The sequence below is a fragment of the Anastrepha obliqua genome, chromosome 6, assembly GCF_027943255.1.
Source record: "Anastrepha obliqua isolate idAnaObli1 chromosome 6, idAnaObli1_1.0, whole genome shotgun sequence".
In the NCBI taxonomy this organism is placed as follows: Eukaryota; Metazoa; Arthropoda; class Insecta; order Diptera; family Tephritidae; genus Anastrepha; species Anastrepha obliqua.
The window spans coordinates 5,967,377-5,979,932 of record NC_072897.1 but is presented as its reverse complement, the minus strand read 5'-3'; the positions used below and the strand labels follow the sequence as shown (position 1 = coordinate 5,979,932).

The 12,556-nt window shown below is 39.3% G+C and overlaps 1 protein-coding gene across 1 annotated transcript in view; it reads right to left on the bottom strand.

The window, feature by feature from the left end:
- The window catches only part of LOC129250060 (uncharacterized), an 82,921-nt gene extending 73,027 nt beyond the window's left edge, over positions 1-9,894 (bottom strand). Inside the window, exon 1 of the mRNA XM_054889702.1 lies at positions 9,747-9,894. Within this exon, the coding sequence (XP_054745677.1) occupies positions 9,747-9,894 (148 nt within the window). The remainder of the gene's footprint in view (positions 1-9,746) is intronic.
- Positions 9,895-12,556: the final 2,662 nt, after the last annotated feature.

Sequence of the window (12,556 nt, the reverse complement as noted above, 5' to 3'; positions counted from 1 at the left end):
CACCAGCTCCTCTTCCGTGGCTGTGTTTACGGTCGCCACGTTGCTAACGTTTTCAGATACGACTGCGGTACCTCTTGAGACTGACCAATTACTTTGTTTTGTAGTAGCATATTAACCACCGCAGCAGGTGTAACCACTGGCGACACGCAGTGGAGAATAAAGTTCCCCCCCATACCCACCGATGGTAGCAGTCACTACTCCTACCGACATTTGGACCGATATTCCGGCCCGTTTATTTTCTTTTTTCGACTCCATGTTGGTTTTCTTGTACAGGGACTCCTCCCATAGCGTTTTGTGCCTACCCGCCGGGTACCTCTTGATCATGACTGCAACAAAGTTCTGTATATCTTCGCCCATTACAAAGGTGTTGCGGGTATACATACATACCATGTAAACAGCCTTCGCTAGGCTTCTTACCGCCTTGCCCCCCGCATACCGTCCAATTTCTAAAACTGGATTATTAGAAGTGAAACGTGCATGGGAAGAGCACTAATGGCTCAGTCAGAAGATTTTCGCCACCCTTATATTTCAGTAATTTACGAAACAGAAAAATGATTTACAAATGGATGCACTAGGATCTGCCTGTGCGGTGTAGTCCCCGATCGTCATCGTCTAATTCATCTAACGGTAGGCCCAGGAAGGGGTTGGGTGAGTCGGCTTAAGAGGGCATGTGAATAAGTGGTTAGTATCGTGCGGTGTGTCTTCACATGCCGAGCATACCATATATTGAGTGTGTCGGGATCGAATATGGATAAATAACAGGTTAACCTACTACAATATCCAGATCGTAATTGTAGCAAAGTTGGGCGGGTCTCACGAGACAACTGAAGTTTTTCGTCTACAATAGGTGGTGGTTGGACTCCGGTAACGGCATTCGGGGGTTGGGGGTTTAGAAAGTTGATGAAAGTTTCCCGGTTAATGTCGTTTAGCGTCTGTCTGTATACTTTCCGGTCCAATAGTTCCAGTTGTGTTTTGTCCTGGATGTCGTCAGTGTAGTTGAAGAGATGTTTTCTGACTCGTCTGGGAGGTGGATAAGGCTCCAGAAAATGTCTCCGGGAGCGATTTCCACAGTAACACCTTAGCAGAAATTGTTTGATGAGCATTTTGGTGTGCTCTTCGAACGGGAGCATGGAAGCCTCGTTGAAAAGGTGTATGGTGATAAAGGTGTAAAGCAGTATTTTGAAAGGTCTGCAGCTTTGTTCACTGCGAACCACTAGTGCCAGGTGACCAGACGGGCGCAGCATAATTCATTATCTGTAGTATGCCCAATGGCCGACACTTCGACCTAAAAGATTTTTGTGTCCTACTACATGTTTTAGAAGAAATTAATACTAGTCCTAGTGACTGGCACTACAACCAAAACTATTTTACATCACGTTCTATTTCACCTAGATGCTCCTTGCCTCAGGTTAGGAATTGGTTGGAAACGAAATTCTTTCAGTAAATTTTCCGCCTTGCGAACAAATTTCAGAATGTCTGCAACAGTTTGCTATCGATGATGTGTGTATGTACGTATAGTCTTGCCTTTGCCAAGGTAATAGAGTTGTAGAATATATGCTCTGTGGTTTCATCATCCTCCAGACAAAGTTTATACTCTGTCTCATTCCCAATGTGAATTCTTGAGATATGGTAATTTAAATTATAGTGATCTGTCAGCAAACTAACTATTTTCCTTATGACTCCCATAGACGACCGCACCGACTCCAGTATTTATTTTCGAACTCTCTGTGGACCATTCGAGATTTCTGGGATCGGCCTAAGCCTTCTCAGTTCCCATTCATCGCAGTATGAGATTATGATTTCAAACCTACGGTTAAAAACACATTTTGGAATCATTTAGTTTGTTAATCATATAGTCTTTAAATACCCTCTAACTATGAAATCTCTATATGATCACTTAGTAGGATCTCGCATTGAGTAATGTTCAATAATATGGAACCTGGAATACTTCGAGTTTCATTCTAAGAAAATCAAAAAGGTACAATATTTTTTTTTACAAAAATAGCTTTGTTTAAAGCGGGCTGGCAAGATTATTCTGACCCTAATAATAGTCGACGTAAATTACTTATATAGTTTATAGTCATGAGATGATAATTCCCAATAATTTTGTCTATAATATTTTTGAAAATTCCTAAGTGTTTTTAAGAAAATAAAATTTATTACAATATTTTGTCACTTTATTTGGGTATTCGCGTACTACAACAATTGCCTGGTAACTAAAGGGTTTTCCAATAACAGGTGTTATTTTGAATAGCCCGCTATTTCGGTAGATGTCCCTTTTGAAGCTGTTATTTTTTGATATTTGACAAGTGGAAACTTCGCCATTAATAAAAATGGAACCATACACGCTTAAACAACGCACTGAGATTATTAAAATTTAGCTTAAAAATGTTGAAAATTTGGCAGACACGGTTCGTAAAACTCGAACATTTTTGGGTCATCGTGAAGCACCTTATCGGACCGCAATACAGAAATTGGTGAAAAAATTCGAACTGTTGAGACAACTAAGTGATGTGAAGAATAAAACCCGTGCACGTCGCTCAACAACAGCCAAAATATTTCTGTTGTAGCCGAAAGTGTTGAAGAAAACCCAGTTTGTTTGGAATTAGGCATTTCACAAACGTCATTACACCGTATTTGGCATACAGATCTGGGTCTTAAGGCCAGTTAACACAAGAACTCAAGCCGGCCGAACATCAAAAATGTCGTGTCTTTGCTGATTGGGTCGTTCAAATGCAACTCTCCAAGTATGCAAAATGATTATGTATATACATAGCACAAAAAAACATAAAAGCAAAGACACAACAACAAACCAAAGAAAGCTAACGTCATATTGGCTCAGCCAGCAAACAAAGTCAAATATGTTCGAATTGCTCTCGGACGACGAACCAGACAATGACCCAACCGATAACAGTGGATGAAAAAGTCCAACCGCTGCAGAAAACTTAGACCCAATAATTAAAAAATCTAAGCCTCCCCCGATTTACATACAAAACGTAGAACGCATTGATAAGTTAATGCAGGCTCTGAGTACCATTGCATATTGCAAATATGAACTTAAAGCTTTGAAAAACAATGAAGTTAAAATACAGCCACCCGATTCACACAATTATACTACAATCATTAAAGTATTAAAGAAGAAAAAAAAACCCAGTATTATACTTTTAAACTAAAGGAAGAAAGAGGATTCAAAGTATTCCTAAGGGGAATACATTATTCGGCTGATAAAGATGAAATTAAACAGGAACTTCAAAATATTTTGTAAAAAGGCATCAAGAAACCGCTGCCATTGTTCTCATTGGAGATGAAGCAAGGTGCAAACAAAAAATATATTTATTCAATAAATATTCTAATACACTGCAAAATAAGTTTCCAAGCGCCTCATCAAAAGAAAACAATTCCACAATGCACAAATTGTTAAAAATACGGACACACTAAACACTTTTGCACAAAAACCCCAGTTTGTGTAAAATGCGCGGCTAATCACAAAACTATAGAGCGTGTTGTAGAAAATAGCAGCAACATAAAATGCGCCCTTTGCGGAGGTAAACACACAGCGAGCTACAGAGGATGCGCGGTGTACAAAGCACGCAAAATAAAACAATGCCCAGAGCAACGTTACAAAGAATTGAATACCGATAAACAGCAAAACGCTTGAAATCGGCAAATAAATTCACAATATGTCAAACCGACAATGGCATATGCACAAGTTATTTCTAACAACCCACAATGGGGTGTGACAAATTCTGAAGCAACTTCAAATGACGACATCAAAGAATTAAAAGAAATGATGAAGCGGGTCTTCACAAAACTAATGAATGAATATTATAACATTGCTCGTTAACAAAATAGATGGACAGCTCAAGTAAACGTAAAATAGTTGTTTGGAATGCAAACGGCTTGGGTCAACACTTGAAAGAACTGATAGTGTTTATAAACAATAATTCAATAGATGTATTACTAATTTCTGAAACACATTTCACTGGCAAAAGCTTTGCAAGAATACCTGATTATAAAATATTTGTCACAAACCACCCTGACAACAAAGCTCATGGTGGCCCAGCGCTAATAATTAGGCAAGACATTAAATGCATTGAATTAGAAAAATACGAAAAAGTAAACATACAAGCGACATCGATCCAAATTAAAGACGAAGCCGGCAAACTAACAATCTCCGCTGTATATTGTCCCCCAAAATACATAAATTCCATATCACAATACTACGACTTTTTGAAAACACTTGGTAAACGATACATAGCTGGCGGGGATTATAATGCTAAAAATACAATTTGGGGTTCAAGATTGACGTAATTTACTGGACGCCATAAAAAGGAACAACAGCAAGTTTATAAGTAGTGGCGACCCAACATACTGGCCAACTGATCCAAAACAAAGTTTAGATCTGATCGAATTTTTTATAACCCAAAGCGTTAACCACGAAGATATGTCAATTAAATCGTTAAGTGAACTGTCATCTGATCATTCGTCAATAATAATGATATATCAGAGCTCATATACGAAGGAGTCTTCGAATAGAAACATATATAACAAAAAAACTTCCTGGGATACATTTACAGAAATACAGGTAGTCATCCGTAAACTTAACAATAAAATAAGCTAAAAGACCTTTGACGAAATCGACAGTGCGATAGTCTATTTTAATCACACACTAATGAACGCCACTATGAAATCAACTCCACACTATCAACTATCACTATCTGATCTTCGAGCTACAATATACCTGCACACATCCAAGAAAAAATCAAAATCAAAAACCGCTTAAGTAAACGCTGACAAATATCAAGGCTGCCACTTGGCAAAAGCAAGCTAAACGCAGCTACAAAGGAGATCAAGCAAATGCTATTCAACCATAAAAATATGAAACTTAAGAGACGCATCGAAAATCTTGGACCCGGTATAACGACAAACTATTCATATGGAAAGCAAAGCACAAAATCGAAAATAAAATTGTATACTAACCACCTATCAGAAAATTTGATGGCAGCTGGACTAGAACAAATCTTGACAAGGCTGAAGTTCTCGCAAAACACTTCAAAAGTACTTTTACGAACAATACGCCTAATGTAAAATTTCCCCGACCCACGCAAAAAAAGATTGATGCAAACTAAAAAAAGGGACATTAGAAGGAATAAAACAATGCAAGTGAACTGATCCTAAGAAGTTTCCAGGATACGTCCTAATAACTGGAAAAATCTTAAGAGAACTCCCAGAGAAGGGGCTTATCTACATATATAAGGAACTTGTTCAATCAAATCTTGAACTTAAAATATTTCCCAAAAGTATGGAAAATTGCTCAAATTATCGCAATACCAAAACCATGCGAAGATCCTACGCAAGTAACTTGGTACAGACCGATAAGTCTACTACCAGTATTATCAAAAAATTTTTGAAAAGTTACTTTTTGACAGAATCGATCCCATTATACAAAAGGACAAAATAATATCTCGCCACCAATTCGGATTCAGGCAAAAATTCCACCATCCAACAAGTTCACAGAGTTACAAACAAAATTTTTGAAGACATCGATAAAAAACGAACGTGTGAAGCGGTATATCTCGATGTAGCCAAAGCTTTTGACACAGTATAGCACGCAGGACTTCGACAAAAACTCTTGACTTATTTACCAACAGACTACTACAAATTAATGAAAAGTTATATAACTGGAAGACAATTTTATGTAAAATTCGAAGATAAGTATTCTGATATACTAAAAATGGAAGCAGTACAAATATAAAAATTATACAAGAAACGCAAAATAAGATACTTCGTATAATATCAAAAGCAGACTAAATATCCATCGAGAACTTAAATAAAAACAGTCCATGAAGAAATACGCAACAAGAGCATAAGACACACAAATCGACTACTAGAATATTCATTCGGCAACTTTCTTAATAATTATAATTAAAAAAAATCGAGTTTGAGCCGAAAAACAAAATTGCCGATAACTCTTGAAAAAAAATTTTTTCGGGCGAACAAAAAAATACGTGTCTCATTTTTTTGACCATTTTTAACATATTTAAGTTATAGCGAAATCGAAGAACATGACCCGAATAGCCCGGTTGAATTGAAATGGAAAGCATCTATAATTATATAACGAGTTAATTTTTTAAATAAATGTATATAGTGGTATTGGCTTTTAAATACTGTTGAAACCCAAAAAGAAAGGAAAATTGTAAATACTTTGAGTTGAAATAGAAACAATTAATAAAGGGTTGAAAAAAAAAACAAAAAAAGATGCATGAAAATGATCCGGAATTCCATCGAAAAATCGAAAATTATGAGATCCATTTCCACCTCGGTGACTTCGTCAACAAGCAAAATTGTCGCATCTGGGGCTCAGAAAATCCAAGAGTTATTGTTGAAAAGCCTCTCTATCCTCAATGTGTGACTGTTTATTGCGGTTTATGGTCCGGCGCAGTCATTGGACCTTACTTTTTCGAAAATGAAGCGGGAGCAACAGTTACGGAGAATGGATTGCGCTATCGAGAGATGATTAACGATTTTTTATGGCCGGAATTGGATAGTATTGATCTGGACAACGTTTATGTTCAACAAGACGGCGCTACGTGCCCCACAAGCAACAAAACCATTGATCTTTTACGGGAATAACACCTCTTATTGGAAAACCCTTTACTTTCGTTTAAACAATAAGTCGTAGCGCGTTCGGTTATCCTTTACAAGTGCCCTGTTCATTTTTGAATTCCTATTTTTACAGTATTTGTTAGCCTAAACTTAATTAACGGACCATATGTAATTAGAAGTAAATCTGTATTATGTATTAAGGGGTTAGGCCACTCTAGGATTTTCAAAATATCGAAATTTTTTTTTTTTTGCTTAAAAGATGCTTGAAACTCTTTAGAATATAAAACAAAAAGTCCTATGCGTGAAAAAAATGTTTATCTCTAATATTTCGCACTTTTGCGCGAGCGCCTCTGACGTCTCTGAACCGACTATTCAAATTTAAAGCGTGTTTATCTCAAAACGTGATTTTTCAAAACGGCAAGCAGCATAACACAAACAATTTTTAATATTTTCACTTGTAATTGTACAAGGATCTTTAGAACATTATTCCGCACTGAAATACGTACGGATTTTTTTATTAATTAATTAGAAAATTTTTTATAAACAATTAACGGTTCCATTTTAGACGAAAAATTCTACTTTTGACTTCAAACATCTGCAAAATACACAAATTTCAATATTTCTAAAATCCCGTACGTATTTCTACAGCTATACTCACGTCGATTGAGAAGAATGTTTTTAATTTGGTTTAGGTGGACATTTACGTCAGTTGTACTGCTTGCCGTGAAGTGCCTTTTTTGCAGGGCGCGTTCAGAGATTCACTCCAAAGGCGCCATTTTGTAATATTTTTCAATAAAAATATTTGTAATTACACTTAAATACATGCTTAATAATATACTTAAAAAGTTTTTTCCTGGCACCTTTCTTTCAATGTAAAAAAAATCCTTAAAAAACTGCTTTTTTACAGTAGCTAGAGTGGCGTAACCCCTTAATGTATGTTATGCTACATTATGTTATATATAGTATGTACTTATACGTATATATATTTTACCACAGTAAAATATACAGCAAACTTTAAATTTAAGGTTATGTTAGGTTGTAGCGGTAGTCCTTTGTAGGACACACTCAGGGTCACGGCCCATTGTGATGCCGCGTGGGGAACTAGCCCTCATCTCTCCTGAAAGCAATGTAATCTATTCAAAAATTTCACAAGATCCTTAATTTCGACAGAGCCGAGGTCTTCTAATTCGCTAAAGAAATGCCCGCCCAAAATGGCGAGTCTAAGTCGGGATAGAGCAGGACAGTGACACAGAAGGTGCGGGATCGTCTTTTCCTCTTCCTCGTCTAGACAACTTCTGCAGAAGTCATGTGTTTGCACACCCATTCTCCGGGCGAGCCTACCGATTAGGCAGTGCCCCGTAATAACTGAAATCAGTATGTTAAGACTATGCTTATCTCTTCTTAGTAGAAGTTCTGTGCGTTTAGCATGGAGGGTCGACCACATCTATCGGGCTATTTTGCAAGTGGCTTCGTTACGCCATCTTCCATTCGCTACTCTTACAATTTCATCGCGGATGCGTAGTCTTCACGTTTGCAAGGGTATACCTATCGGCCCTGCAGTTCCCCTCAATGTCGCATTGGCCAGGATCCTATGCTATCATTTGGTGAAATGACTCAGCCACACAGAGTTGGAAGGTGTTTGCCATAGATTGCTATTACAATATCATCGGCATATGAAATTATCTTACCTCCCATTTTTTCCAGTTCTTGAAGGAGATCATTGACGGTCAGATTCCACAGAAGTGGAGAGATTACCCCACCCTGAGGTGTACCCCTGATTGGAAATTTCTTAATGGATGTTTCACCGAAATCTGCGCGTATCGTCCGCCCGACTAGCATTCGTTCTATGAGTGAGACGAGCGCTCTATTTACTCCCATTTCCGTTAGCGACTTGGTAATTGCTTCCGGTTGTATGTTATTGAAAGCACCGTCGATGTCTAGAAAGACACCAGGGTGTAATCCTTATAGTGAAGTGATTTCTTAATCGTGTCGACTAGTGAGTGGATCGCTGTCTCTACTGATTTCGCTTTGCTGTATGCATGTTGAGAAGGTGATAGCTTGTTGCTAATCTTTACTTTGATTTGCCCATCTAGCAATCGCTCTAACGTTTTTAGCAGGAAGACTAATCGGCCTGTAGTCCTCCGGTTTCGTATGTGTGGTTTTTCCTGCTTTGAGAGTGAAGTCCACTTTTACTTCAACCAATTTCTTGCGGATATAATTTAGTCGTACTGCTGCCTTAAAAGTTGAGGCGAGCTTAGGTGCAATCATAATAATTGTGTGTTGCAGGTCAGCGGGGATAATTCCATCTGGTCCTGGTGATTTATCAGGTTTGAAACTGCCGATAGCAAATTTTATATTGTCCTCCGTTATAAAATCTATTGAGGGACCTTCATTGTGAATTATAGGATTCATTGCATAAACAACCTGGAAAGTGTGTTTGAATTAATAATTCTAGTGTTTCTTCTCTATTAGTTGTCCAATTTCCGTCCTCTTTCATGAGGTAACTAGGTGTTAAGACTTTCCTGAGTCTGCTGGTCTCAGAAGTGCTTTCTATCTTTTGACAGAAATCTCTCCAAGACGCCGTTTTTGCTGCCCTAATGGCATACTTAAATCTGCGTTGACAGTCTTTGTAACCGTCCCACGAGTTAGAGTATAATGAAGCGAGGCATTATACTTATTTCTGCATTCCCTTCTTAGGTTTACTATGTCAGTGGATCACCATGGAGGTTTCGGTTTTCCTCTCTTCGTCCTCGGAGGACATGCTGCTTTCGCAGCGTGTTGAAATACTGAAGTCAGTTCATCAACAGTAGAGTCGAGTTGTAGTTCGGAGTTAATTTGGTATGTCATGCCAGAGGGGTTGCTGGCTACTATGTTTTCAAACCTTCCCCAGTTTGTGCGTCTGCAGTTCACGACCAGTTTGCACAGTTTTGTTGGTAATACAATATTGTACGTTAAGTACCTGTGGTCTGAGAAAGAGTTGCCTTTAGACACTCTCCAATCTTTTATAATTTGTGCCCCCCGTTCGTTGACACACGTAATGTCCAGAACTCTCTCCCTAGTAGCTGTTACAAAGGTAGGGGTGTCACCTATATTGCCAATATGAAGATTGTTACACATGACGAATTCAAAAATATACTCACCGTGTTCGTTGGTGTCTGACCTGCCCCAGACAGGATGGTAAGCACTGGCATCTGCACCTAGTATAAATGGAATACCACGTCTCGCGACTTCCACGGCTGTACCTCTTAGAAGTGGTGATGGAAGTGGCTGCACCGCGTCATGTGCCATGTAGGACGAGGCAAACCATATTCTCTTTCCGCAGGACTACAATGATAGTATTGCGTTATCCGCATTGTAAATTGTATCAATAAGAACACATTAATATGTTTTTTCACTAGTATACACGACCCAGGTTTACCTTTGTCGGTAACATAGACCAGTTTAAACTCTTTGTTGCTCAACCCGCAAACCCGATCTTTTATGACCCATGGTTCTTGGATGAGCGCGATTTCCTCTTCTCTTTCAGCGAGACGGAGAATGAGTGCGGCTGAAGCCACCTTACTGTGATTGAGGTTGATCCGTACAACCCGCACCATCGCTGGTATACGTTGTTGGATGACAGCCTACTACAGTTTGGTCAGCGTTCTCTTCGTCGGAAGAAGTGGAATATTCTCCTCATCCTCCAAAGCATCCGAGAGCTTCGAATATTCCCCCATTTCATCTAGGGTTACCCTTCAGAAGAGTTTGCCTACCATATCGGAATTGGATGCCACCTCGTTGTCCGTTTGGTTGTATAACGCAACTGTGGTCTCCTCCGTAGATGAGGTGTTTTCTGCGGAGCTGCCTTTACTGGCTACATTCTCTCTGTAGACATGGAGTGTCAGTGATTGGAAGCCATAATTAATCTTCTATTTCTGGTTGGCGAGTGGATCCAGTGAGTCCTCATTCAAGAAAAGCCTTCCCTTGCCATCCCCTTCACCAATCTTTGCTACTTTCCACTCGCTGATAGGTAGCTCAGGGTTGCTTAGTTTGAGGAGTTCGAACACTACCTCTGGGTCGGTGTGGAAGTCTGGTATCCAGGCTCTAGATCTTGGTCGATTGGCTATAAAGGCTTCATCCCACGCCTTGGAGTCTGACTGTTCCTCCGTCAGATCCTCCAGTTGGGTGTCCTTCCGTCTCTCCAGGATCCTGAAGGCTGAACGCTTGGTACGGTAGTAACTTTCTGAAGCACTAATTTGCTTCCGGGGGTGGGTACGACCCGGAGCACTGATTGTGTCAGAAAGGCGCGTTTCAAATTCCATTGGCTGATCCATGGAGTCTGATGCCATGACGTGGTCATGGGCGTCATGTATCACCTGGAGCGACGGAGACAGCAAGCTCGGCTTTTCTTAGGACTGGGCCGTCCTTGCTTCCCGAAGATTTAGTTGCGAGGGCGGGTCTACTTCTGGCACCAGACGTTGATAGAATGCCATCACCAACTTGTCTTGAGACAGGGTTGGAATGGTGACGAATAATAGGCCTCGCTGCCGTGGGGGCGGTCCCTGAAGGGACGGAGTGAGAGCCGGTCCCTAGCTTAGCCACAGGCTTGGCACCACTCGTGTGTGTGGTCTCTCCTAACTAAGGACCTGACCTTCCCGTATGATTGGGTCTTGTTTTACTTGTGCCTTTATCAGGGGCTACGTTTTTTTTTTGTGCATTTTCATATCATAATCGTCCGCGTTGCTCGACATGGAAAGCGTGGCGCACTATGCTTTTTGGGGGGGAAAGGGGAAACGTCGACCATGGGAGTCCCCTCTACCAAGGCAAGGTCATTCTACCTCCTGAAGTGACCCGGTTTCAGGCCGGGGGTCCACCGTTAAAATACAGCCGGATACCGCTAGCTGCAAGCCATCCAGTGGGCACGGTAACGCATAACTCCCTGGATTAGGGGGATCCCTGGATGTGTGGCATTTATCATTTATTTATTTATTGAATTCATGGGTGTTGGTAAACCTATGAATGCAATAAATAAATCAGTTTTACGTGCAAATGATTTTAATTTAGCATATATAGAAACATAATGTGTGTGTGTGCTCTTCATTATGAGCATCCGATACCAATATCGTATTATCGGGTAATGTGAAAACGCTCGATTTCGCGCACGGTGCACGAGACTCTGGACGAGGAGTCCCCGTGTTGTTTAGTTTATTTATCTATATTTAATTTGTCTGTGAGAGTAATTTTGTTCATACGGCAACTTGCAGACTCGCAAGGGCAAAGTTTCTTTTTATTGTATTGTAAAGTCATCAGCCCGACGTTCTTGTGCACAGTTCTAGTGGATAAATGTTTTACGTTATTTGTTATTAATTTCATACCTAATGTTAAGGTAAGTCAACATCAACTTTTTAACGACTCTAACGATAGTATATTATAACCCAAGGCCACCATCTCACTAGGATATCCAAAATTCTGGCCGTGGGTAGTATACTACTTTTCTTGATCTCCCGCCGAAAGTTCGTACGCAAGCATTTACAAACGCGAGGGAGGGGGCGGCGCCCGACTTTTGCACATCCGAGGCGTAGCCGGGATATTTACTGGTCGGGGCGCATATCAATAACTCCGAAAAAGAAAATTGTTGGTAAAATAACTTTATTATTATTTTAAGCAAAATGGTATCAGTAATATAACACTTAATATAATGTAAGTACAATATTACGTAATAGTAACAATATCACATTCTTATTAATAATTTTAATTAATTAATATAGAAAAAATTTCATACTATTATTTTTTTAGAACTTAAGAATTATTTTCCTTATTACAATTACATGATGTGATATTGAATACGCAATTACTAAAAGTGCAGTGTTCAAATTTTCAATCTCATTATATAGTATATTTTCTTTCACGTTAGCTATAATTTTACTAATAAAAAATTTATCTGGAATATTTAAATCTTAAACGCTATTGA